This window comes from Mauremys reevesii, linkage group 1, assembly GCF_016161935.1.
Source record: "Mauremys reevesii isolate NIE-2019 linkage group 1, ASM1616193v1, whole genome shotgun sequence".
Taxonomy (NCBI): domain Eukaryota; kingdom Metazoa; phylum Chordata; order Testudines; family Geoemydidae; genus Mauremys; species Mauremys reevesii.
This window is the reverse complement of record NC_052623.1, coordinates 274,561,784-274,589,497: the sequence shown is the minus strand read 5'-3', so window position 1 is coordinate 274,589,497 and position 27,714 is coordinate 274,561,784. Positions and strand designations below refer to the sequence as shown.

Sequence of the window (27,714 nt, the reverse complement as noted above, 5' to 3'; positions counted from 1 at the left end):
CAAACATAACTTAATGGGCAGCCTTCGCTACTCTCAGCAGTGTCCGAGAATGCAATAGACGCAAATTGAATTCCTCTCTCATATAGTTGTTTCAGGTCAGGGTTGAGGAATAGAGCATTCACTGCTTTTTTGTTAAAGTTCTGTGCTTAAAAAATGTTTCTTAACCTACTGACAGACTGGATTTGAACCAGTGAGCTTGAAATGTTTCCAAATCTCTGCAATATTTTATAAAGCAAATAAGTTCATTTTTTTCACTTCATTGCCAATTCCTGAGTTCAACTTCAGACATTCCCTAAATTGATCCAGGACGGTTTGCATATACTCCATGTATTGCTTTTAGGTATTTGTGCTCATCTGCAAAATTTCAAACCTAGGGTTTGTTGGGCAAGGGCACTTGGTCAGCAACAGTCAGAGCAGTGCTCCTTTGCTAGGTAGGGAAACATCAGTAGCACCTTTCCAACAGCTCATATGATGCAGAAGCAGAAGGAGAGGCTCAAGTTTGACTTAGTGAATAACTCTTGTAGAAAAGACTACGGGGGTGTAGAGAGAGGAAAAGCTGTGGAGAATTTAATAGATACAACCAAAAGTCTAAATCTGTCCTTTGGGTTTTCTGTGCTGTTAAAACAATTTTTGCAGTATTCAAGTTTATACTACAGAAAGAATGCAGTATAAACTTGAATACTAACTCAATGACACATTTGTCTTTTCTTGCAGATCTTCAAGTTGCTCCATTTTAATTTTCAGTGCAGACCTTTCTGCTCACTTAAGTTATTATAAACTTTTTTGCTGCTCTGCAAACACGTGAAGATGTCTCGCAGCCCTGATGCGAAGGAAGACCCTGTGGAATGCCCCCTTTGCATGGAGCCCCTGGAGATTGATGACATCAACTTCTTCCCTTGCACCTGTGGCTACCAAATTTGTCGCTTCTGTTGGCACCGTATCCGCACTGATGAGAATGGACTTTGTCCTGCTTGCAGAAAGGTAAATATCCTGGAATAACTGCTTGCTTTGCATATGTCATGAGGGTCTTGCATTGGTTAGTACACTCTTTTACATCAGGGAACCTTGCTTCAAATGACAGTGTAGATCTGGTGTGAGCATCTCATTGTCTGGATCCCATCTGTACATATCAAAATCATTATGCAACTAGTAGTCATTTCTGCAGAATAAATCCAGAAGAGGAATAGCAGTGGAGCATGCAGGTCAGGACTGAGGTGTGTGGGTAGAGTTGTTAAAGGAGAACTAAAAAAAAATCTGGGAATCGGGATTGTGATGCACTGGTGTATCTGTTTGTGGATAGATGGTGAAGATTGAAACAGCAGGATATGCTGCAAGTGAGCATTAAGGTCTGGTGGTAGAGCTGTGTGGGAGTTCATAAAGCACCCCTTTTTGCTGTACCTGTTGAGCCAGAGCTATTCATTTTTGACACCCACTTTACAAGCTATTAACTCTTGGTGAGAGTGCTTGACAGGTGTCTAGTTTCTTCCACCTTTGTCACCAAATGCTCAGATGTACTTTGAGTGCCATACTTACGACTTCGCCCATTCTGTCCAGTCACAATTCCAGTTACCTGACATGTTTTAGTTGTCTGCTACCCTCTTAAACTCTTTAAAACTGATCTTCAAGTCTGCTGACCTTCCTGTCTCCTAGGGTCACAACCTTGGAATCTTTGACTTTTCTCTTTTCTTTCCTCCTCATGTAGTCTCAGCTAAAATCTGTTGCTTCCTTCTGCCTTCATCACCCAACACACCTCTTCAGAAATCCTTGGTAATGTCTCCTTTGATTATTATAACTTCCTCTCCTGTCTCCTAGCTTTTCACCTTTTTCCCTCTAAACCCAGTTACAGAGGTTCCCCCCCTTCTTCCCCTGTTCTAAGCATGTCCCTCTCCTCACTGAATCCCTTCATTGGCATCTTGTCTCTTACGGCATCAATTCCAGCTCCCTGTCTAGGCCCCAAGTAACCTTGCTATACCTGCATCTGTGCACTTGCTGCCTCATTCTTCCATATGCACCTTCAGTCATCTTACCATGTTGCTCCTTTTGGGCCTTGACTACAGTAAAGAAATTTTGGCATGCTAATCACTGTTTGGACTCTCTAGCAAGCCTGAAAAGCACCACACATCAACATACAGGTGTAATCAGTGGTGCACAGAAGCTAGCTTCACTATTTTGGATTGGACTTTCTACAAGGAAGACTAATCAGTGTCATCAGTCACTGTCTGTCTCCACCAGTGCAATGCCATTGTCGACAGTAAATTCTGTTGTAATAATGCCAATGATATTATTCCTTCTACTACAGTCCCACAGTACCTGTCACTGCTTTTGGAGCCTATCTGATTTACCTTCTGTACTCTGCTGGCTTGAGGACAAGCTTTCTGGAATCTTTTTGCCTGTACAAATACTGCTTCATGCCCCTGAAATGTTGTACAGTATTTCTTGCCAGTATTCACTCCTTTGTGATTACTGTGTGCTTGCAAGCTGGTTTTGGAGCATGTCTCAGAAGCCACCGTAGAAATATGCTGCCAGGTATTCCTCAGCAGACTTCTGGGCACTTGTGAATGTCTGGATTAAGGAAATCGTTACAGCTGACCTCTTTAATTTGGAACACTTTGGCTCACGACTGGGTGTCCGAATGCCTTACTGAGCTGAATATCATTTGCTCAGGAAAATAGTGTTGGGAGAAAATAGAAGGACTGGTGCTGCAATATTAATAAGGCTGGGGATGTCAACAGCCATTCCAGGGCAGGGAGGAAGATCTGCCTTTATGATGAACCAGACCATGTTCTTGGCATTCTCCCATCTTTGGAGCATGAGATGCTTTTGGACAGAACTGTGGCACCCACCACTGGGCTGTTGAGGAACTTAGAAAGAAGAGAACACTGCCTTCCAAGGTGCTCTGTGAAACCAGTTGGGCAGACCAGGACCTAGGAATGCCAGAGGCTCTGCCAGGATCCCGGTAACATCTCTGTCTAAAACTCTAGAGATGGTAGCTGCAGCAAAAGCAGTCATGTTGGTTTGTGAAGATGACACCTTTGGAGACTGAAAGGATATCTGTGCAAGGTATATGTGTTCGTTTTTTTTATCTCAGGTTTTTGCATGGTTGGGGTTTGGGAGCAGTTTTCTGGGTTCACGTGAACATTCGTATTGGTGTGAAACAGGATGAAGATGTAGCATCATGTGAAGATAGGAGTTCCTCTCTTCCTGCCTGCCTTTTCTAGTTCCCCTGGTGCATCAGTGCTCTAATTCCCTCATCCTCTGGATATTGCTCGTTTTGGAAGTCTCACCTGTAACCCCCGTCACCACCTTTCCACATTCACCTACATGGATCAGTTGTTCTGAGGGCAGAAGCACCCTGCTAGCTGAGCCATGCCTTGTGATCATTCTAAGGCTAAGTGCACTGTACGGTCTGGTGTAGAGTATTCACTACACACCACACCTCACCAGCACAGGTATAAACCTCTGTGTAGATGGTGAGCCATTGCTTAGGTGAACAGAATGTGCCAGAACCTTAGGGCATATACCTTATGTGGCTCTCTGCTCAAGCAGTGTCTCCCCCATCTACACTTTTGTTTTTAGCAATTTAATGTCCCACTCCTGGAGCCTGCCTCTCTGCTGCACGGAAAGGCTATGGCAGGAGAGGCAGCAGGCAGAGGCTCATTGACATAAGCATATTGACTCACTCCATATTTCTCATTTCAGAGACCACTTCTGCAACAAGGCAACAAATGGGAAATGTTTGGCATATCCATTACATGGCAGGAATGTGACCATGCATCTGGGAATACAAGAAGCAGAGTGCTTGACAGATCCCTTGGCAAGGAACAAAAACTAGATCTGTTTTTCAACATTCAGAAAAACATGTAAAGGAACAATTTTAAGTTTGAAGGAAAATGCAACTTCTCTTTAAATGCCAAGGGAAATTTATCCAAGAGGACAAAGAATGTGTGAGGGGCTATGTACATCATGATAAAGAAATAAAACTTCAAGACAGAGTTCCCCTGTGAACTTTTGATGGAGTACATGCAGGGCCAACGGCAGTTTGCACAGTTAGCCCACATTTCAGCATAAAACAAAAGCTGGCTTGCTGTTTTTTTGTTATGTATTAGCTACCTTTTTTGAAGGTGGCTTCCATGTTTCGTGGTAAAATAAATTATGCAAATCAATCTCAGTTAATAGTTCTGTAGGCATAGTTGAATTACCTTAAACAACACTGCTTTACTACCCCCATATCCTCTGTGTCCAAAAGCATCTAAATGCTGGTAATATTTTTATTAAAAACTAATTTATTCATGGTATCAAACCCAGTAGCAACTATAGAATCAGTGATATTAACTTAAACTGCTAACATTTCAGTATGCCGCCTGCAAACATTAAGAGTATTGATCCCTTTGCATTCCTACAACTGCAGAATATGAGCACAAAGCAACTCTGGTTTGGTTCATATGCCTGTTGCAGTGTTCATAATAGTCACATTTTTGGTGGCACATCTTCATTGTTCACCTCATCCTTTGCTGCAAGACTCATGCCTTCCTCTGTTCATTGTCAAACACCTCCTTTGCTTTACAATATTGGACAGAATACAAGAAGTGGATATCATGACACTGTTCACTGTATTCAGTAGGTACTTCCACTTTGCTTTCAGCTTTTCAAAGGCACACTTGGCCACCTTCCTGCACACAATTTGTAGCTGTACCACTGTCTGGGCTTGTGTAATTGGGATGTGACCTCTTGACTGAGAGAAGCAATTGATAAGCAGTTGCTGAGAATCTGTGGAATGGAAAGAGTACTCCTCTGTCCATTCCTGAAAAGTTGTCTTTAAAAATTCTGGTACAGTGCACCCTGCCTTCCCTCGCCTGTTTCAGTAAACATCTAGGAACTATGCACCATGATCTTGTAAGGCTTTTGCCACTATGGAGTTGGTAGACTTTTGTTTATTCCTGGGCTTGATCAGGTGTGCATGAGTTCATCTATAGCTCCAGCAATTCAGGAAACCCAGCTGTTCAAATCCATCAGTGGTCTTGCAAATGTTTGCTAGCTTGATTGCGTGCCCCTGAAACACTTGATCTCTGTTGCGATATTCAAGGGTTTCCAGTCCCTCTGGTGCCTAATTGTCCGGTTGCTATCCAGGGTAGACACCTTCCTTGGGACAAACACTGCTTTTTTCTACAGAGAATGACGCGCTCATGCAGGTGATCTGAAGCTTCCCGAAGAGGTGCAAAAGTCTCCTCCTTCGAGTAGTGTCCCTATGGGTGCTCCACTGTAGGTGTATCTGCGTCCCTGGGCCTCTGATCGGAGATTTTGGTAGCGGTGTTCATTCTGCCTGCACATGAGTTCTCCCTACCTTGTGCTCTGCCTTGAGGCTAGCTAGTACTGCGTGGTTGAACCATTCCCAGTTCCTGTTTAGCTGCACCTGGCCTGAGACAGAGTGAATAGCAGTCCGCTTTCTTTGTCAGAGTTTTAGAGTTCAGTTTCTTAGCTTCTTTTAGCATTTCCATTAGAATTTCCTTAGTTTGATAGGGTTTCTAGGTTTTTTTTACCGTTTAAAAAATAAAACAAACTTTTTTCTTTCCCGTTTCTTCCCTTTTTCCCATCTGAGGTCACCCCCAGTAAGGGGCATGCCCGACTCCCCTGGGTTTAAATGGTGTCTTTCCTGCAGGGAGGCAGCAGTACCGATTACAGATGATACTGCTGCTGTGTCCGATGCCTCTGAGAGGCTCACATTCCACAGAAATGTACCTTCTGTCAGCAATTGAAGGCTAGATCCTGAAAGAACCAGGAGTTAAAGTTGAAACTCTTTATGGAGGATGTTCTTTGACCGGCCTTTGACCCTGGTCCCAAAATCCCTCCCAGTGAAGATTGTCCCCAGAGCCTACTACATCTAAAGAGGGAGAACCAAAGAGGAAATCTTCGTACTCTCCTCTCAAAGCCTCCAAAAAGAGAGCTGCAAGTCCTCAAACTGAGCCCTGGACCAGCCAGAAAGGTCTCTGGCATGGTCAGTCATCTCGGCACTGATGGCTCCGAAGCACAGTATCCAGAGGACACATGGGTCCTCCGGTGCAGACACCATCTATACACCTAAAGACCTGAAGGGCGGAGGCTCTGAAGCGGTGGCACCACCTGTCAAGGGCAAGAGCAAAGACAGTAATGTCTCTGCGAAGGCAGTACTCACGTGGAAACCCTTGGTACCAACTACTTCCAAACAACCCTCGGCAGACTGATCATCTCGTGCAAGATCTCTGCCGATTTTCTCAGTATTGGTGAATCAGAGCCAACAAGCCCTGATGGTACTGATCACAGCAGTACTGCAGGAGTTTCATTTTCCCAGAGATCTCATGGTGGCTGAGACTCCAAGAGTTTCCTGCTTCCTTGATATCAGGGCCCCGATACTGAGCACATCTCGCTCCCTGGAATCATCACTGGCACCAGGGTGTTTGCTTCCAGTCTCCTTGTTGGTTCCAACACTGTCCAGTGAGGACTCAGATAGTGACCAGGATGATATCCTCTTGCTACCCTCACACCATGGTCCATCTCTTCATCAACCAGGGCCCCTCCAGTTACACCATCAGTCTGAACCTCAACCTTCTTGGTATGACCACCTGTGAGTACAACCATGCTGGGAGCGTGGGCAGCCTACAGGTACCATACTTCTCAGGCATCTGGTCTCCTTCAGCCTTTGCATCCAGAGCCCCAGAACCTCAAGAGAACTTGAGGAGCAGGAGGCCAGAATAAAGAGGCGGTACACCACCAACCAGTATCATCTCCTCCTCCTCCTCCTCACTAAGTGAGACAGTGATGGCCCCCTCCACCATCCTTGGTGGATGATTTTAAACTATTTCATGATCTCACAAAAACGGTAGCAGACACTACAAATTTCCCTTGAGGAAGTGAGACCTGACAAACCCTCCAGTCCCAACCTGCAGATCCTCTGACTCAAGGCATTGTTCATGGTTCCAACACAGAGAGCTGCTGCTCCGAGGAGATACAAGAAGTGTGTTACACAGTAAAAAAAAAAAAATTGGCTACCTGCCACATTTACCTGCAAAAATAGAAAAGATTCCAGATTTGGTATAATTCTAAACAAGTTACCTTGGTATCTTCCTCCCTCCCCATCTTGCTAAACTACATAGCCCTGTCCTCTTGAGGCCTACTATCTCTCAGCTCACTCAAAGTACATCATGCGGCCATAAGGGCTCTCTACCAGCAGATAGAGGGATACTTGGTTTTCACCCATCCAACAACAAAGAAATTCCTCAAAGGCGTAGGAAACCTCTTTCCTCAAACCAGGCACCCCATTCCAGTGAGGGACCTAAATGTAGCTTTAAAGAGCCTAACTAGACCACACTTTGAACCTATGGCCCCTTGTTCTCTTACACCTCTATCAATGAAGACAGCATTCCTTGTAGCCATCACCTCAGCATAGAGAATAGGGAAAATAGCAGCATTAATGGCACATACACCCCTTCACAATTTTCTTTTAAAGTCAATCACTCTGAGGCCACACCCAAAGTTCATCCCCATAGTCGCCTCGTCTTTTCACATGAAACTGTTCGTTCACCTTCCCACCTTCTACCCAAAGCCTCATCGTGACAACAGGGAGGCTACACTACATACACATGATGTTAGGAGAGCTGGGGCCTTTTATTTGGACAGGACAGGCCTTTAAGAAATCTCCTAGGCTCTTCTTCTCAATTGCAGAAAGGTCAAAGATGCAGCAATATCAGCTCAGAGACTCTACAAATGGGTCTTGAATTGTATTAACTAGTGCTACCATGATTCGTAATTCGCTACCCCCACCTGGAATCTATATGCATTCCATGAGAGTGTTTTCCACCTCTGACACCTCCATTAAAAATGTTCCCATGCCAGAAATCTGCAGGGCAGTGACTTGGGTATCTGCTCATACTTTTGCAGAACACTGTACGATTACAAGATTTTCAGTTCCACAGTATTGTCATCCATAATAGACTAGACTCAGAAGCTCTGACCCTCCATTGGGGATTCTGCTTGGTAGTCACCTACTGTGGAGCACCCATAGGGATGCTACTCGAAGAGGAAATTACTCTCCTTGTGCAGTAACGATGGTTCTTCAAGATGTGTGTCCTTGTGGGTGCTCTGCAACCCACCCTCCTCTCTTCTACTTTGGAGTTTTCAATAGAGGAGCTGCAGTAGGAAGGAACTGAGGGTGATTCACTCACATAGTGCTAGTTAGCCTCAAGAAAGAACACAAGGGAGAGAGAACGTATGTGTGGGCCAAACAGTGCTACCAAAACCTTCAATCAGGGATGCAGATACACATACAATGGAGCACCCATAGTGACATCGTTACTGCACAAGGTGAGTAAGTTCCTCTTCCTCACTTAGTTCTGCAGTTAACTTGGGTAAGCAGCTATATCCAACAACCCTCACACCATTTGTAAGCATGCTTCTGACCCCAAAATGGCATGCAGTCCACTGAACTTCATCTTGAAGTAGCTCATGGAGCTGATTACTTTGATCGTGGTGGAGAACAGAGCCTTTCACACAACACGAATCCACTGTTGGTCTCTTCCTCTGATTTACTGTGTGTATTACTAGAATTTGGTGCCCTTTCTCTCCTGGCTCACCTGGGATGCTTGGTGATTTAATATTCAGGATCTCCATTCTGGGAAAAAAAGATGCATAGAATGGACACACTACCCATATGCTTTACATTGGGGCAAACTGTTTTAGTTTTAAGTGGTATGGTTACCTATTATAGATGCAACCTTGGTTTCCTTCTGTTCTTAGCCTCAACCCTCACTATCCCCTATAACTGAAAGCCTTCTTGTTGTGTGCCAAACAGCCTTTCCTGCAAGTTCCTCCTAAGAAATTCCGCCTACTTCTAGGTAATAATCTTTATCCTCTTCGTTATTTAATCTGCATACAATTAGACAGAGCTGTTCAAGTTAAAAAAAAAAAAATCCTTACCTCAAAGAGCCAGCTATCTGTGAAATGTCATATAAACTTAATGCTGTGTCCTTATAAAAAGTTTACCTATGTCTGTTGAAGACATAACTTGTGATAAGCATGGCTGTGACAAGAGTGGATCAATGAGTATGATCCAACAGTTATTCAAGTGAAGTGTGCATGAAGGATTAACTGTTGTATGGGGTTTGTTCTTCAGTTGTGGTGCTACAATACCTTGATTTTTGAGCCACATTTCCTTAAAAATCCAAGTTCAAGGGTAGATCAAGTCAATATGGTGTTGCTGTGCATGGAGTTGAATGCATCTTTTCCATTAACGCTAATGGAATGTTTAGATTTTTTAAAATTCCTATGCCTGGCAATGAAAAAGTATATCCCCAATACTTTCAGCACAAACCTTATCCTCTGCATACCAGCTCAGGTACTTCTGATTAGCTATTTGTCCAGGACTGTGTGTAGAGAAACAGTTTGTTTGGTATCCTACCTCTAGCATTGGTCAATATCTTGTGCTTTAGGGGAAGGTTAAATTCTTCTATAATGCACTAGTCAGTCAAGTCTGTTGGGTGTTAAAATGTGGGGAGAGAATGCCCTGTTTTCTGTGTAATTGAGTAAGTTTCACATTTTAAATTGTCAGCCCCAGAGGAAATTCTGTAATATGTGCACCTGTCATATCTTTAGCATTACTTCAGTAACTTCTTCATTCTCATCAGTTTTAAATATTTGTCTTAAGATGCATTGTGTGTATATGTATTGTTATATAAACTTTGTTACTGTATGCCTCGAACTGTTATGAAGACTAGTTATACATTTTATAACTTCGAGTTTTATTTTCAGGACTGAGAATTGGGCATGAGTGCCTTGGTGAGCCGCAGGGTGTGGAGGATAAATGTGTAATAGCCTTGACATGCTTTCTGAGTTGTATGTCTTCACTGCAAAAAGGGGTGGCTTTACCTTAAGATGGCTATCTCAGTGTAAAGCCTTAGGAGTGATGAGGCACTGTAGTTCTTGTTCAAATGCTTGCTCGTGTCCATTCCATGTTACGTATGTGTGTGCTGCATGCACCATTGCTGGAGATTTTTCCCTCAGGCTGGCATCCATCAGGCTGGCTCTAGTGCCTTCTTGTGTGCCATATAAGGAGTGCCACCAGCCATGGACCCTCTCAGTTCCTTCCTACCACCTGTGCTGATTGCTGAAACGTCTCCTCTTGCTGCAGCAAGGTGCCTATGAGTGGTTGTCTTCTCTGTATTGTAAGTTTAGTTATAGTGTATATATTGTAAATAGTGTTACTGTAGATGGAACCTCCTCCCTTATCGTTAAGGGGTTCCCATCACCCCTGGAGCTGGGTTTCAAATCTTTTGCCTCCTGGGGCAAGCCTATGCCTGTGAGCAACCCACATTCCAGTTTTGTGAAGTGTCTGGGAGAATCTCATATGAAAGACCACTGCCAAATTTGTCGAGACTTTAAGCCTTGCAAAAAGGACGTAGTGATCAGACGTAAGGCTGTCCTAATGGAAGCCGCTTTTTAGACTGGCTTCAGAACCGAGCACTTCGGCCTTGGTGCAAAACACTCCTCCGGCACTGTGCGCATCCCAGCACTACTTTCCATCTCTGGTGCTGAAGAAGAAGCACAAAAGGCAGCACACTGACAGAGGGCACTCGCCAGTGCCAAAGACTGGCAATCAAGGGGAAGGCAGTGGAGTTCAACCTGCGTCGGGCCACTCTTCCATCTCCAGTCCCGGGGTGGCACCAGCAAGATTGTTGAGTCCGGTGCTGGGTCCCTCACCGGTGCTGGAACGTCATTGCAGCGCAAGCAGAATAGTGGTGCCTCCAACTCCGGAGGCCTTTGCAGTGGCCAGAGATTTGCTGTCACTCCCGGTCCTGCCTACCCTGTTACATCATCTGTCGGCTCCATCAACCTCGAGCAAGAGAGAGCATGGTGCTCCGAGCACCTTTGTCACCTTGTCCTCTGGTACCTTCTAGAGGGAAGCGGTCTCTTTTCTCCTTTTTTGGTCACCGGACCCTCAGCACCAATTGGAGGCAGCAAGAGGGACTGCTCCCCCATGGTCACCTAGAGAGGACTCTTAGGCTGAATGTAGAGTTCCGCGTTGGACTCAAAGAGCCATCAGTACCCATCCTACATGCCATCGGACCTCAGTGCGGGTTCCCCCGCTGGTGCCTGGCCAGGAAGACAACGATATATGCAGTGATCATGCTGGAATCCTTGGGGTTTTCCCCCGGTACCGGGTCCACCCTCCCACCGATCATCTGTTGCTGAGAGGTGGGCTCCCACTCCTCCACATTCAGCACTGGACACAGACTCCAGTACTGACCCTAGTACTGATCTACAGGATGTGCCCCCTATGGAGGTTACTGAAACTGAAAAAGAGAAAGAAGCCCCCTTTTCCAGTACAGGCCTCTTCCTTCTCCTCCACAGATGAGGCCATCTCAGGTCCGAGCAGCTCGCTACCACAAGATGACTTTCAGGCTCATCAACAGCTCCTAAAGCAGATGGTGGCTAACCTGGGGCTAGAGATTGAAGAGCTCAAGGAATCATCCCACAGCCTCATTGACATTCTGGCTTCAGCAGCTCCATCTAAGGTGGTCTTACCCATTAATGAGGTGGTAATGGGTCAGGTCAAAGCCCTGTGCCAGAACCCATCTTCTTTTTTAAATGAAGGGCAGAGGAGAAATCTGTGCCAGCCAGTGGGTATGAGTATCTGTACTCTCACCCCACTCTGGGATCCCTCATACCACTGCCTAATGAAAGGGACAGACAGGGCCAGTCGAGTGCTACTCCCAAACAGAAGGATGCAAAGAAATGTGATCTATTTGGGAGGAAAATTTATTCAACAGGTGGTCAGCAACTACATATCTCAAATCAACAAGCCTTACTGGGATGATACGACTACAATTTGTGGGACTCCTTGGCCAAATTTAAGAACTTTATGCCCCAGGAATTCTCAGCCCTCTTAGAGGGAAAGAATGTTGCCAGAGCTTCTCTCTAGGTGGCACTGGACGCAGCAGATGCATGGTGAGGACAATGGCCTCTGCTGTCACCATGAGACGATGCTCTTGGCTGCAGCCCTCAGGACTCCCTCACAAGGTCCAGTAGTCAATCCAGGGCCTCCCTTTCGAAGGCTTCTCATTATTTTTGGAGCAGATGGACACAAGACTGCATGGCTTGAAGGATTCAAGGGCTCGCCTCATGTCCCTGGGCCTCTATGCTCTGTCTACTTCGAGGAAGCATATCAAGCCCCATCAGCCACCATGCTTCCCAACTCTGTGTCTGAGAAGGAACCCTGTAAAAGAAAAGGGTGAGTTTATAAGCACTGTCAACCACTTCCATCCACCTCAGCCTCCCAGCTGGGCTCGTGTAGGCACTTTGGTGGGCCTAAGCAGGCCTTTTTGAAGGTGTGTCCCAGGGCGCTATACCAGTTCCCCTCCTCAGATCCTGCCTCCCCTTTATTTTTGGACTGACTGTCCCACTTCAGTCCGGCATGGTCCCACATAACATAAGACCACTGGTTGCTAAATACAGTTTTCATCCACTCCTCCCTCCTGCCCCCTATCCCCATCCCTTTTCAGGGACCCTTCTCACAAGCATCTCCTCACCCAGGAGGTGCAGACCCTCCTACAGATGGGGGCTGTGGAGGAGGCACTGCAAAACTTGGGGGAAGGAGATTTACTCCCAATATTTCCAAATCCCAAAGGCCAAGAGAGGCCTTTGATCCATCCTGGACCTGTCGCCTCAACAAATATCTCAAGAAACTGAGATTCTGCATGGTCTCCCTGGCCTCCACTATTTCCTCCCTAGATCCAGGGGACTGGTACGCCACCATCGACTTGAAGGACACTTATTTTCACATTTCTGTGTTCCAGGGCCACAGAATATTTCTCAGCTTTATTGTAAATCAGACTCATTTCCAATTCACTATTCTTCCCTTCAGCCTGTCCGCAGCCCTTTGGATCTTCATGAAGTGCATGATGGTGGTAGCTGCCTTCCTCAGATGGCGAGGTGTTCAGGTCTACGTGTACCTCAACAAGTGGGTGATCAAGGGTTGTTCAGAGGCTCACGTAAAGACCAGCATTAGCGTGGTTCAAGCTACTTTCTGAGTGCTGGGCCTCTTGTTAATTGAGGAAAAAGTTGACTTATTTCAGTTCAGAGAACAGAGTTTATCAGGCCAGGGCTTGACTCAACCCAAGCCAAAGCCTTCCTTCCAGAGGTCTGATATCCAAAGTCATAGTCCATCCAATTACAACAGCCTGGGTTTACCTCAAGCTACTAGGTCACATGGCCACATGCAGTTATGTGGTCTGGCATGCAGGCTACACCTCAGGCCCCTGCAGACATGGTGAGCTTGATTTTACTCCCCGAACAGACACCAGTTAGACTCAGTGCTTGCTGTTTCAACACTGGTTCTCTCTTCCCTCAACTGGTGGAAGGACCCACAGTCGGTAATAATGTGAGTCCTGTATCTCGCCCTGACTCAGCGTCCCTAGTCTTGGACATGTCAGACCTAAGTTGGGGAGCCCACCTCAACAGACTCAAGGCTTGTGGTCCCAGGAACATCTGTCCCTGCACATAAACATCAGGGAACTTAGCCTGCCAACTGTTGCTTCCTAAGGTCTCAGGCGAGGTGGTGTGAGTTCTGACTGACAGTACCGCGGCCATGTTCTACCTCAACTAGCAGGGAGGTGCTCGATCCTCCATCCTGTGTCAGGAGGCTGTCCGTCTGTGGGACTTCTGTGTGAAGCACTCAATCCACCTCAAGGCTTCACATCTTCTGGGAGCCCAAAACACACTGGCGGATCATCTCAGTAGATCCTTTTCCTCTGACCACAAGTGGTCCCTTCACCTGGAGGTGACCAGGTTCATGCCCCAAAGGTGGAGGTCTCCCCAAGTGGACCTGTTTGTGACCAAGCAGAACAGAAAATACCATGAGTTTTCTTAACTTCACGGGCACAGTCAAGGCTCGCTCTCTGATGTCTTCCTGATTCCATGAACAGAGTTCCTGTTCTATGCATTCCCACCGGTTCCTCTTGTTCACAAGGTCCTCCTGAAAATTAAACTGGATAAGGCAACAGTTATTCTTATAGTTCTGGTGTGGTCACACCAACACTGGTTCAGCATGCTATTAGATCTGTCAGTAGCAACCCTGCTTCCTCTCTGCCTGGACCTAATCTCACAAGATCATGATCAGTTACTCGATCCAAACCTTTGCTCCCTTCACCTAGCTGTATGGATGTTACATGGCTGAACCCAGAGGAGCAGACCTGTTTGGAACAAGTTTGATAGGTTTCGCTGGGTAATAGGAAGCCGTCCACTAGGGCTACCTGCCTCAACAATTGGATGTGTTACTTGATACGGTCATCCCAATGAGACCTGTCTCCAACTCGGTCTTCCCTTCAGTCTATCTTGGACTACTTGCTCCATCTAAAACAACAAGGTCTGGCTCGTTTCTATCAAGTTGCATTTAGCAGCAATTTTGGCCTTCCACTGACCAATGAACAGCAGGTCAGTGTTCTCTCACGAAATGATGGTCCCTTTTCTTACAGGGCTTGACATACTTTATCCTTAGGTCTGCAAGCTAAGCTGATCTCCCCTCCACTCCCCCCGGGGGGACTTAAACATGGTTCTGTCAAGGCTCACTGGTCCTCCATTTACATCGCTAATGTCATGCCCTCTACTGCTTCTCTCTTGGAATGTCACCTTCCTCATATCGATCACCTCATCCAGAAGGATCTCTAAAGTCAAGGGCCTTGCATCAGAGCCACCATACACAGTTTTCTTCAGGGACAGCGTCCAACTGCACCCCCGCCAGGCCTTCCTGCCAAAGGTGGTTTCACAGTTCCATAGCAACCAGGCCATTTTCCTGACAGTCTTCTTCCTGAAGCCTCACAAGAACTCAGAGTGGCGACTTCACTCATTGGATATTAGGCATGCCCTTGCTGCCTTTGAGAGGACTAAACCCTTTTTGCAGATCCACTCAACTTTTCGTAGCAGTAGCAGAAAGGATGAAAAGCCTTCCACTGTCAGCCCAGAGGATCTCATTCTTGATGACCTCCTGTATTCGGGCATGTTATGAGCATGAGAATGTTCCACCTCCAGCCATCCTGACCACTCACTCTACTAGAGCTCAGGTCTCTTCAGCAGTGTTCACCACAGAGGTTCCAATCCACAACTTGGGTGTTGGTGCCTACCTTTGCATCCTACTATGCCATCACCCAATAGCTTGAGACGATGCCATGTTCAGGAGAGTAGTGTTGGAGTCTACACGTCCATGAGCTCCAAGCTCACCTCGTGTGGTACTGCTTGTGAGTCACCTTATGTGGAATGGACATGAGCAAGCACTTGATGAAGAAAAATGGTTACTAACCTTTCCGTAACTGTTGTTCAAGATGTGTTGCTCATGTCCATTCCATGATCCACCCTCCTACCCCTCTGACAGAGTTGGTCATCAAAAAGAGACTCAAAGGGCGCATGGCCAGCAGCACCCCCTATACTAGCTCATAAGCACATGGCACCAGAGGGCGCTAGAGCCGTCCCGACGGATACCAACTAGGGAAAAATCTCTGGCAATGGTTCACCCGGCACACACATCTAATGTGAAATGGACATGAGGAACACATCTTAAACAACAACAGTTATGGAAAGGTTAGTAACTTTTTTAAACCCTGTGTAGCTCCTTGGGGTGAACCCACCTTCGGTTTACTTCAACTAACTTCATTGAGGTAAAACCTATAGTGCTTGTCTTCATTGAGAGCGCTATCTTGAAGTAAAAATGTTTGTTGTCACTGCAAAAAGAAAAAAAAGTCTGAAACTGCTAGGCAAACATGTTAACAGTACTATGAAATCATCCAATGTAGTAGTAGTTGTAGTTACCTGTCTCTGTACCCAGGGAAGATAACACAAAGAATGAGCAATACAATAGCAAAATTCTCTGATTAGAAAGCTAAGAGGACTCTTGAAAACCCAGAGGTGCCCGTTTTGATTTCATGACAATGACAAAATGGATTCTTTTGTTTTACATTATAGATTGGCTTTTAAAATATTCTTCATACATATCACGGTATTAAATTCGATGTGGGATAACAGGACCCTGCCTTTTTCCATGCTTACTGTGCTGCCTTATTGAAATTCCTTGGGAGGATTCTGTCGGGATTGCCAATGCTTGTAGAATTCCCCAACAGAGCAAGCAGCAGAGTCAATGTAATTCTTGTCAGTTTCTGTATTGCCTGAGTGCAAGTAGGGGGGTGGTTTGAAAGTAACCTGAGATTCCCCTCTCTCCCTAAGATGATTTCCACAGAGCTGCCAGCCAGAAAACTATGTAACATTAACCTCAATTTGTACATCTAATTACTGAGATTAACTGCTCTCAAATATTTAGTCTCTTACCTGGGTTGCATTTAATGGTGTTTTTTATGTTCAGCCATATCCAGAAGATCCAGCAGTGTACAAACCACTCTCCCAGGAAGAGCTGCAAAGGATAAAAAATGAAAAGAAACAGAAGCAAAATGAGAGGAAGCAGAAAATATCAGAGAATCGCAAACACCTGGCCAGTGTACGGGTTGTACAGAAGAACCTTGTCTTTGTTGTAGGGCTGTCACAGCGCCTAGCAGATCCAGAGGTAAACAGTTCACATATGCCAGATCTCCCTGTTGCTTAAATATTACCGTAATCAAAATGTCTAAAGACCACATCTGAAGTGCGGTATCCTTGTGCTTCACTTGGATGGCAAACTGCATGTTGGTTTTTACTGATGCCAGATAAAACAATTGTCTAGAAATGGCTGCTCTGATGTGTAGGGTCCCTTCACTTTAAGGGCGTGGATGAAATTCCTCCCACCTTCAGACCTCATCATCTGTTCATTGTTTTTGTTTCTGGTAGTACTAGGTACGCTAACCTTTTTTGGTTTCTTCAACATAAAATGAGCTGAAGGATTCGGATATATGAGCTTTACCTGTGCTAGACCCACAGCTACAGCCCCACTTTCCATTGCAAGTGGCTTTCCCCTACTTTTAGAGTGGTGGTGGTGCCCCTCTTAGTCTCATTTGGTCCAGTCGCCTGCTGTAGCTGGTGTTCAGTTGAATACATGCAACTGGAGGCAAGTAGCAGATACTTAACTATTTCAATGTGAAGGTATTAGCGGATAGGGCCAGGGAATCCCCCTGCTGTTCCACTGATAGATCAGACTGGTAGAAGTACTTCCCAGTATTGCCTTCATTCAGTTGCATTTTCTTATGGCAGCCTTATCTGGGAGGTGAAAAAATCCAGAACATAGGGAGGGAGATCTAAGCATCTGGGTCAAGTGGGGGGACAAAAGAACTGAATTGCCTAAATTGCAGGGCCGTTATCTTTTATCGCTCCACTCCTCATCGAAGATGAGCACAAAATTTTCTGGTTAGTGGAGTTGTACCTACCACTTTCTATAATATTTTTGCTTTAATTTTAAAAAGTTTCTAACCTTCATAGTTGCAGAGAACCTTCCAAAAGTGATGAATGTAGTTCTGTCTTCCTGAAACTGCAGATGCTTTTTGAGTACAGATGTGAATTACCAAGGCCCAAATCCTGTCCCTACTATGCAGTCTGACTGCTGGACTGTGCACTGCAGAATTTCTCTGTGGTTTGGGTTGGAGGGAAAGGACCCCCTTTCACTTCTCTCATGCTGTTCCTTAGACGCAGAGCCACTCCATAGTTGCATATCCAGCCTCAGAACTGGATATGCAACTTGCTGCTTCATCTCCCTCTGCACTGCCTGGGAGAGGGCAGTAGCCAGTGGATTGATACCGTGATTCTCTCTGCAAACTCCATCATTGCACAGGTAGCTACTAAACAGCTGGGTGCCTTCTAGTGTCTAGGAGGTGTGCCGCCCTTGCATGAGCTCTCTATATCATGTTCCTCTGCGGAGTGGCACTACACGGATTCTGCTATAAGACAGTCCCTTGCTGCGGGTGAGGGGAAAGCTCTTTAAATTGCTTCAGAGGTGATCCTCGCAATTGCAGGTTGAGAAGCCTAACTTCATAGAACCATCGGGTTAGAAGAGGCTACAAGGTTCATCTAGTCTAACCTCCTTACAAGATGCAGGATTTGTTGTGTCTAAACCATCCAAGACAAATGGTTATTCAGACTCTTTGAAAACCTCCAGGCAAGGAGATTTCACAACTTCTGTAAACAGTTGGTTCATTGTCCTACTCTTCTTACAGTTAAATTTTTCCTGAGATTTATTTTAAATCCGCTATGCTGTAGTTTGAAACCATTGCCTCTTGTCCTGCCATCTGTGGCAACAGAGAACAACTTTTCTCCATCTTTTTTTATGGCAGCCTTTTAACTATTTGAGGACCGCTGTCATGTCCCTTAATTTCCTCTTTTCCAGACTAAACAGACCCAGTTCCTTCAGCCTTGGCTTGCATTCCATCCCTTTGATAATCTTTGTCGCTCACCTCTGGAACCCCACTTGAGACCTCCTTCCCATCTGACATTATACCATTAGTAGTTACTCTTTTTGTGGCTGTTTAATCAGTTATGTATCCACTTAACAGTACTTCTACCAAGCCTGCATTTCTCCAGCTTAATTAGGACAATGTCACATGGGACCAGGTCAAAAGCCTTGCTAAAATCTAGGTATATTATGTCCACTACATTTCCCCCATCCACCAAACCTGTAACTTTGTCAGAGAAGGAAATCAAGCTGGTTTGGCATGATTTGTTCTTAGTAAATCCATGCTTGGCTGCTAGTGATTATGCCTTCATCCTCCACGTATTTGCAAATTGAATGTTTTATACATTTTTCTAGTAGCTTCCCAGGTATCGAGGTCAGGCTGATTGATCTATAGTTCCCTGACTCCTCCTTTTTCCCTCTTTTAAAGATGGATACTACATTAGCCCTTCTCCAGTCTCTTTCAGTGCCAGGCAAATAGGTTGAAATTTTAGTAAAGACAGAAATATCAGACGCAGATGAACATATGTTGGAGAAGAATCAGCGTAGAGTTTGTGTAGGGAAATCGTGCTTCATCAATCCGTTAGAATTCTTTTGAAGGCGTAAACAAGCATGGGGACAAGGTTGAGCCAGTGGATATAGTGGTCTTGGACTTGCAAAAAGCCTTTGACAAGATCTCACACCAATGGCTCTTAAGCAAGTAAGCAGTCAGAGGATAAGAGGGAAGATCCTCTCATGGTTCAGTAACTGATTGATTAAAAGATAGGAAACAAAGAGTAGGAATAAATAGTCACTTTTCTGGAAAGAGGTAAATAGTGTGGTTCCCCCAAGCACCTGTACTGGAACCTATGCTGTTCAACATATTCATAGATGATCTGGAAGAGGGTGTGAACAATGAGGTGGCAGAATTTGCAGGCAATTCGAAATTACTCAAGATGGCTAAGTCCAAAACTGATTGTGAAGAGTTAAAAAGGAGTTTCACAAAATTTTGTCTCAATGTGCCAGGGTCTCCGTAGATAAGTTTTCAAGTCAGTTTTTAAAATTAGCATTAATACAATTGTTTCCTTACTCCAGAAATTACAAAATGTATTTTTAAAACATGGGAAAATATTAGATCAACCTGATCACCCATGGGTTAGCTTTGTGCTCCAGTCAAGTTCTGCAGTAGCTATTACATAATTGTGTGGTGTATGCACTGAGAGGGCAACCCTCTATAGTAGGCATCAGCTGATTATTGCAGGATTTGGATGTCTTGAGTTAGAAAAGGAGCTAGAAGATGCAAGTGAAGATATGCTGAATGCCTGTCATCCTGGCTTTTTGGGGCAGTGTTAATGTTACCAAAATTAAAAAAAAGGAATGTAAATCTTTTTTAATTGAAGGTTCTCAGAACAAACTTATCTATATAATCTTGTCCTCTCTCATTTTCACTAGTTAAGGTCTTAATTGCAAAACTAAGTAAAGGATTAATTTTTTAATGAATAAGCAATATCATTTGAGTTGCTATTAATTTTCCAGTATGTCTGTTTAATTTACTCATTCTTCCTGCAGGTTTTGAAGCGGCCAGAATATTTTGGGAAGTTTGGTAAAATACATAAAGTTGTCATCAACAACAGCACATCATATGCAGGCTCACAGGTAAGCCATGATAGGAGGCTCTTGGGCTTTTGTTGCAATGGTATTGTGGTGGCACTGTTCATGACAGGAGTTATGGGTTCAAGAAGAATCTGGGCTACATTTTCCTGATTGAGTGGAGACTAATTATCATGGCAGGTTGTGGGACTGGGGATTGGAGAATTAATACTACAGCAACAGAGTACATAGAGTAATATAGATTGTATCCTTAAATGACTTTGCACATGCAATCCTTGGAAAGTGTCTGCAAAATAATGGAGATGGTGGTAGGAGGAAAGCAAAAGATAGAGAATCTTCAGAAAAGCCCTCTGGAATAATATTGTGGTATCTTTCATTTCCAGCTACCAAGTACTTTAATAAACCATATTTTAATAAGCTTTAACATTTTAACAAATGTTTGAGAGCCTTAAGCTTCCTTTTTTCAGACCTTTACATTTACTACATTTCAAGTAAATGAATTGTTTGATTTCAAACAAATCTAATTTTAAACATTGTTAAATGTCTAGTTTTGAATTTAGCCAGATAGTAAAGGAATAATTAAAAAAAAATTAGCCAGAAAGAATTCCACATTGTTCAATTCTTTCTCTAGGGTCCGAGTGCAAGTGCATACGTAACCTACATCCGATCAGAAGATGCTCTCAGAGCCATACAGTGCGTCAATAATGTGGTGGTAGATGGCAGAACACTTAAGGTAGTATTGTTTTGCATTCTGTAATTAGCACATGTAAGGACATTAACATCTAGTGCAGATTCTAAAAATCTGTTTCAGCTATGTTGCTATATTTTACTCAATAAAAACATCCAGTTAGACACAGTATTTATATAAACCAGCAGAGCTGGTCATAGAATACAAGTGTCTTGAGTTTGAGCTCTTGTGCCAAGTGTTTTTGTTGGGGGGCTCAGAAATGAATAGAGGATTAACTCAAGAAATACCAGCTTGTAATTGAGATTTTTTTTCCCTTTGGCCCTACCTTTACAAATATGAAAGTAAATCTCTACCCAGCTTTGGTCTGTCTTGCTTTTATTTTGATGTGATGAAAATTGACTTTGAAGTATTCTGATTATCCAGACCCTGGATATCCGAGTCTCTCATGTTACTGATATCCTATTTAGGCCTTATCAAAAATACTTGTTTCGATGAACTCCAATTTTTATGAAGGTATATTGTCTTCTGAGACCTCTGTTAAATTGAGAGGGATTTTTTGTGCTTGAAATGTGGCTTCTAGCTTTCTGTGCTTAGCTCAGCTACTCAGTCTCACTTTTCTTTCTCCTTCAGGCATCTTTAGGTACAACAAAATATTGCAGTTATTTCCTAAAGAACATGCAGTGTCCAAAACCTGACTGTATGTATCTACATGAGCTGGGGGACGAAGCAGCCAGTTTCACAAAAGAGGAGATGCAGGTAAATGCGCACAAAAAGGAGGATCCTAAATTGTAGCATAAATGTCGGTTTTTTTCCCCCCCTGTGTATGACTTATATTAAAGTGTAGTGAAGCCAGCCTTTAAATATTATCATGGCAAAACTTATCTTTTTTTTTTAAATCCAAAAGATACTTAGCCAATTGGGTGCTGGTGGTTTTCCAATAAGGGCTATTTTTTACAGGCTCAAAAGGAGTCAGTCCTCCCAAGTATTGGATAGTTAAAGGTTTGTAAGACAATTGTGGGACTGTTTTTATGAAATCTTAAACAGTTGAATATATTTCCTACTGTGTATCATGAATGGGTTCTAAGCATTTGGAAGAGTATTAAGATGTTATGAGGGTAATTTATTAGAGCGTAATACATCTGTAGGTTAGGATGCATTAGCCAAATGTTAAGTTCATGATTGACATGAACTTCTCAGAAAAGTGGTTTTTGTTTAGGGCTTGGAAGGAAAGCATACAGGTTTCTGTTCCTCCCATAATCCAGTAGCTTGGCTTGCATGACTGAAGGTTTGGGTTTTGAAGGATTGCCTTTTGAGTATAGATCAAAATAATGTGATGGTGTCATTAAAAACGGAGTATAATTTTTTTAACTTTGCCTGATTTGGAGACTTTAGAGAAGTCTTGTGCCACTGAAGAGGTATATAAGGTCTCTAACTCTGGTTGGATTGCCTATCATACTTAGTGGAAGTGGGTTGCATAATCAGTATTGTTTGAGTGAGCCTTAGTAAGGTAAATAAAGTAAGGACTGTCTTTCCCCTGGTTCTTTTTAGTTTCATATGAAATGGTTTAAAATGAGAAAATACTTCTGCTGTTTTAAAAATGTAAGGCTAAAGGTTACTTTTTGATTGAGTTGTAATATAGTACAGTATTTCTGGGATGACTTGACATTGTCATGAATAGTTTAATTGTATTTATCTGATTTTTTTTAACCTTGATGGGTATAACTGAGGGCTGTTTACATGAGTTGGCAATGTGCACCATGGGGGTGTGACTTGTAAAGTGCACTAATGCTTTGCACATTAATTAATCTCTGTAGACCCTGCTGGTGCACACTAGGTTTCCTGGTGCATTTCAGCCTAATGCTGTTTGAAACAGTACTATGTTAAAGTTTACTGGGGAATATTTAGGGTCTACATGGACTGGTTAATGCACAACAAGTTTGACTGTTTTAGAAATCACACCCCATAATATGCATCATTAGACATAACATTTCATGACACTATGTACAAAATAACTATTAAAGGTGTAGTGAACACTTGATACTTGCGTAATGATATAGCTCCAATTTCACAGGAGGTCTTTTTGCTTCTGTTTCTAAAGTGCCTATCATAGTGTCGAGGGTCACTGGGCACAAGTGACTGGGAATTTTAAATTCAATTTGTTTGTATTTTGCAACTTTAGATTTAATTTAAAATTATTGTAAATACATTTAATTTGCATGTAATATTACATCGTAACCATTCTAACCAAGACTCATACCAAAAACTTCCTTCAAATTTGGACAGCTTTGGTTATTGGATGAGAGAAAAGGCAAAATGTTTTAATATTTAGTCTAACCCTATTTCAGTTGTCATGCTTAAGTGCCTTTTCTCAAAAAATAAAGAAAACAGAGAAAAAGCTACTTGGCATTAGATTGAATAAACTTTAAATAAACCGTTCTAATATGTTCTAGGAATGCAGAAGGATAGACCTGGATTGAAATAATTTCATCCCCTTCCTCACTCAGAAGTAGAGTCTGCGCAGTATGAATAATTCAGGCATAGAAATCTCCCCAGTTCCTGAAAGCAGCATGCCCGTCTCCCTGTAATAGTTTGCTGTTCAGAAATCCACTTCTGTATTGAACAATCCCCAGTCACACTAACCAGAGTGCTTTTTCTTACCTTATTGACAGCTGCGTGATGCTTTTGAAATAGTCCTTGGAATGCAGAACTGTTTACAACAGCAAAGAAACTCTTTGAAGTTAAGAGACTATCTCTTTCTTCCCTCTGGAGAGCTTAATATACATTAGGGAGATGTAAAATGCAGACTACACACTTCTCTTAGAAGCTTACTTTATTTGGACTGTACTACAGCAAACATTTTTGCTTGACCTGGAGAATAAGTCCTAGGAAGGCTTGAGTAAATTGATTTTCTGCTTTAAAAGGTATCAAAAGAGAAAATGAATTCTATATTAAAAAAAAGCAAGCAATTTGGCAAATTCAGCTGGTTGAGTGTATCTGAGAGCATAAGCCTCTGACTCCTTGGAATAACCTTTTGACTGCAAAATTGGGAGCCTAAACTTTCTATTAGCGAGCCAAGCAAAGCCTTATAGTTTTGTGCCCCAAGAACTTTCAAATCGGGGAGGGAATATGAACTTCAACTCAGGTTGCATTGAAAACTTTAACTCTTTCCCCAGGCGGGTAAACACCAAGAATATGAACAGAAGCTACTGCAAGAATTGTACAAACTAAACCCCAACTTCCTCCAGCTGTCAACGGGTACAGTTGACAAGAACAAAAACAAAGTGACAGCACTGCAGAGGTATGATGTGTAAGTACTGACTCCAGACTGACTGACAACACTTTCCTTTTAAAGTTATTTCCATTAAAATTCCTGGTCCTCTCTCCCATCTCACCCAATGCTTGCTGTTTAAGATGGAAGATGTGGAATGTTCCATCTCAAATTTTCGCTCACATACACATGCAGGATTATCCAGTACTTCGTTCGTTCTAGTCATAACATATGCTGAATCTTGTTTGATAAATGAAGGGATTCCCCCTTCTCGTATCACATGGATTTGTGCACATTAACTCCAAACAAGCTGTCATCGTTTTGAAGCAGGTATCAGAAGGGTTTTATTTAATATTTTCACAATTTTTGCAATAACATTAATGCAATTCAGTGAATATTGTTGAGCAGCAAATTCTTGGTAATTATAGCTAATGTGGTGTTTGCTTTGTGATAAGAGGGCAGTCTCTGCTGTCACGGTGGCTGAAGTGTCCAAATATTTGATGTTTTATATAATATTTAACATACTTCAGTGTCAAGATTTGAACACAGACTAAGGTCTGGTCTACACTAGGAAATTAGGTCCATATAACTGGGTAATTCAGGAGTGTGAAAAATCCACATCTCTGAGCTATGCAATTAAATGGACCTAGCTTCTGGTGTAGACAGTGATAGGTTGATGGGTGAATTCTCCTATTGACCTAGGTTCTCCACCTCCCCAAGAGGTGGCAACTATGTTTACTAGAGAACCCCTCCCATCACCATAGGTAGCGTCTTCACTGAAGCCCTATAGCGGCACAGTTCAAGTGGGTGCAGCTTCGCTGCTGCAGTGTTTTAAGGGCATGGCTACACTTGCAGTTGTAGAGTGCTGGGAGTTAAACCAGCCTTCGGAGACCGCAGCAGGGAAAACGCTGTTGAGTGTTTACACTCTTAGCTGGAAGCGCACTGGCATCGCCACATTAGCAGCTCTTGCAACGCCCCCAAAGAGCAGTGCCTTGTGGTAGCTATCCCAGCATGCAAGTGGCTGCAACGTGCTTTTCAAATGCAGGGGGTGGGGTGTGACGGAGTGTGTTGTGTGTATGTGGAGGGGGAGAGAGTGGGATTTGGGGGTCTGAGAATGTATCAGCATGTTCTCGTAAATTCAGAAAGCAGCAGACCCTCCTCCACTCACAGCAAGCCGCATTCCTTTGTCCCGAAGCAGATGAGCAGCCAGCTGTCAGAAACAGAGCTTTGAAAGGGCATATCCGCATTCCTACAGCGAGTTCAAAACAATGACAAGAGTGGCCACTTGACTTAAGGGGATTATGGAATGTTTCCAGAGGTCAATCAGAACACAGTAATGCAACACCTTGTTCACACTGGCACAGCAGCGCTCCCGCGGAAGTGCAGCAAACGTTATTCCACTCACCGAGGTGGAGTACCAGCAGTGCTGTAGCTGCAGAGTCAGAGCACTCTACGTGCCTTGCCAGTGTGGAGGGGTAGTGAGCTAATACATCCGGCGCTCCTTTATTGCGCTGTAACTCACAAGTGTAGCCAAGCCCTAAGTGTACACAACCCCTAAAAATCATGGAAATTCAAAGTGAAACAGTTGAACTTTCATCTTTGCTTTTACCTTTGTCTGAGAAACGGGCACATGGCATGAAATATCCTTGGTGCTACATCCTAGCAAACTTAAATGGTGGTTAAATATTTGAATTGTAACTTTCTCTTTCTTTTCGTCTGTCTTCCCATTACTGCGTGTTAAATATTTTTCAGCTGTGGTCTACTTTCCAAAAGCCACCTCTTAACAGTTTTTTTCATCCAGTAATTTACAACCATACAAAAATATAAATCAAAAGCTAAAACAATTAGCTGGTGTTTGCTAAACATGTTAAATTTAAGATGAACAAATGGGAGCTATTAACTATTTTCCATTCAAGAAGGGACTTTCATACTGGGGGTAAACTTTTAAAATGTGCCTTACATTTTATATAGCGCTTCTGATTCAGGATTAGAGTTCTTTGTGGGCTTGTTCACCCACTACTGAAACGAATTCTGGCAGCAGCACTGCACAACAGTTTATGCAAGAAAATGAAGAAAACCATATCAAAAGGAAACAGCCAGGGGAGTTTGGATAATTACATTCTGTCTGCTAGCATTGGACTCTGGCTAAGAGACTAGGATTATCTTTGCCTACTCTTACAGGAAGTGTCATAATCTTTAATGATTGCAAGTGATCGGGATCTCCAGTTTTCTCATCTGAAGCACTGACACCTATTGTCATGCCTTGAGCCTTTGGTTCGATACTAACTTGGAGGGAAGAATGCAACCAAGTTAACCCAACACGCCAACTTTTGCAATATTTGTGTTGATGGGTTTCACATCCAAGGTCTGAACCAGTCCTGCTTAACTTGAAACCTGATGGGATCCCAGCCCAAGATGTTACAGAACAGGAAGTGAAGAATTGCTCCATCTGAAACTGCTGCAGGAATTCAGGTAGTTGGAAAGCAGTTATGAGCATTGGAATCTGGCCAGGTCCCAGAGCTACAATCCTGGCACTTGTGAAAAATGCCGTGAGATACTTTGACTGCAAGTGGACTGAACTTCAGTTTGTCATTCATCTGAAATGTATAACTACAGTGGGAAACGGATTCGGTACTGATGTGGAGTGGTGGACAGCATTGTCTGGATTGCCAGTGTCCTTTCAGCAGTGAGGAAGTTGGAGATCTTCATTCAAATATTAATCAGACATGACCATATGTAGTTTGAGAGCTGATTAAATTATAGACTAATCATATTTAAATAGCTAACCCCTTCACAATTTTCTACTTATAAACAGCTTCTCATTTGTCTGATTCTTTGATATGCTACTGTCTTTCTCCTGTTAGATTCTACATCTGAATCAACAATTTCACAATCATTCTCTTGACTGTCCGGTGTTAGGATTTCACTGAGGGATCAAGCAGAAGCTGAGCTGTGAGAAATATATGTTCAAATGTAAGCCTGCAGTAATAGAGAGAACATAATTACTGGGCAAAAACTTTGTATAAACATTTTCTTTTTCCAAGTTTGTTCCAGTGTGAAAGTCCCTCTTCACGCTATTTTTTTCCCCCTCATTTGTGTGAAAGGCAAATGCTGTAATTTCCATCTGTGTGGGTGTGTATGTAAAAAGTACCTATAGGCACAGCATTCCATAGTTATACAGTAGAGGTAATGACAGTTGTATTCATTTAAAATATAGGATGCTGATAGTGGGTTGATTTTAAACAGTTCTGGCCCTCTTTTTTTCTTCCTCCACTTTCCTCAAACTTGTTTTTAATGGGCCAAAATGATTCATGCTTTCTTGTAACACAAGAAAAATGTTTGTCACTAGCACCTAGGGTATGGGATTATTGCTGGAGAACAGCTCTTTGGAAGCATTTAGCTTTCATGAGCACTTTAAAACATTTGTTTCCACAGGAAAGTCTATGCTATGATTTAAATATTTTGGGATCCGTTAACCCATTAGACCTTTTTTTGGAGGGAGGGGAAGGAGGAAATGCCCATTGCAGTCTGAAGTCGCATCTAGACTAGAATTAATTTAAAAAATTTTCTGGGTTAGAAATTAGTCTCTTGCATCAGGATAGAATGGTAAAAAGGGCAAAAAGAAAATTTTTAATCATGACATGAGATGTAATATAAATTGATTCTCAATTTGATGAGAGGGAGTTGATAGGGTGCCGTATTTAACCGCTTCTCTCAAAGGTGTAGAGATCTAAGATGAGTTTTAGATCAAATCTTTCATTTGTGCATAACTTAAATGTACATAGGAGT

The 27,714-nt window shown here is 43.2% G+C and overlaps 1 protein-coding gene across 7 annotated transcripts in view; it reads left to right on the top strand.

The window, feature by feature from the left end:
- CNOT4 (CCR4-NOT transcription complex subunit 4) overlaps positions 1 to 27,714 on the top strand; it is a 116,803-nt gene that overhangs the window by 49,593 nt on the left and 39,496 nt on the right. For 4 of the 7 annotated variants that reach the window (XM_039504242.1, XM_039504232.1, XM_039504258.1 and 1 more), the window contains exons 2-7: positions 715 to 981; positions 16,373 to 16,570; positions 19,928 to 20,014; positions 20,601 to 20,702; positions 21,288 to 21,413; positions 23,831 to 23,964. In XM_039504242.1, the coding sequence (XP_039360176.1) occupies positions 808 to 981; positions 16,373 to 16,570; positions 19,928 to 20,014; positions 20,601 to 20,702; positions 21,288 to 21,413; positions 23,831 to 23,964 (821 nt within the window). In that variant the 5' untranslated portion in view covers positions 715 to 807. The remainder of the gene's footprint in view (positions 1 to 714; positions 982 to 16,372; positions 16,571 to 19,927; positions 20,015 to 20,600; positions 20,703 to 21,287; positions 21,414 to 23,830; positions 23,965 to 27,714) is intronic. The other 3 variants (XM_039504245.1, XM_039504237.1, XM_039504269.1) reach the window with 1 other exon arrangement.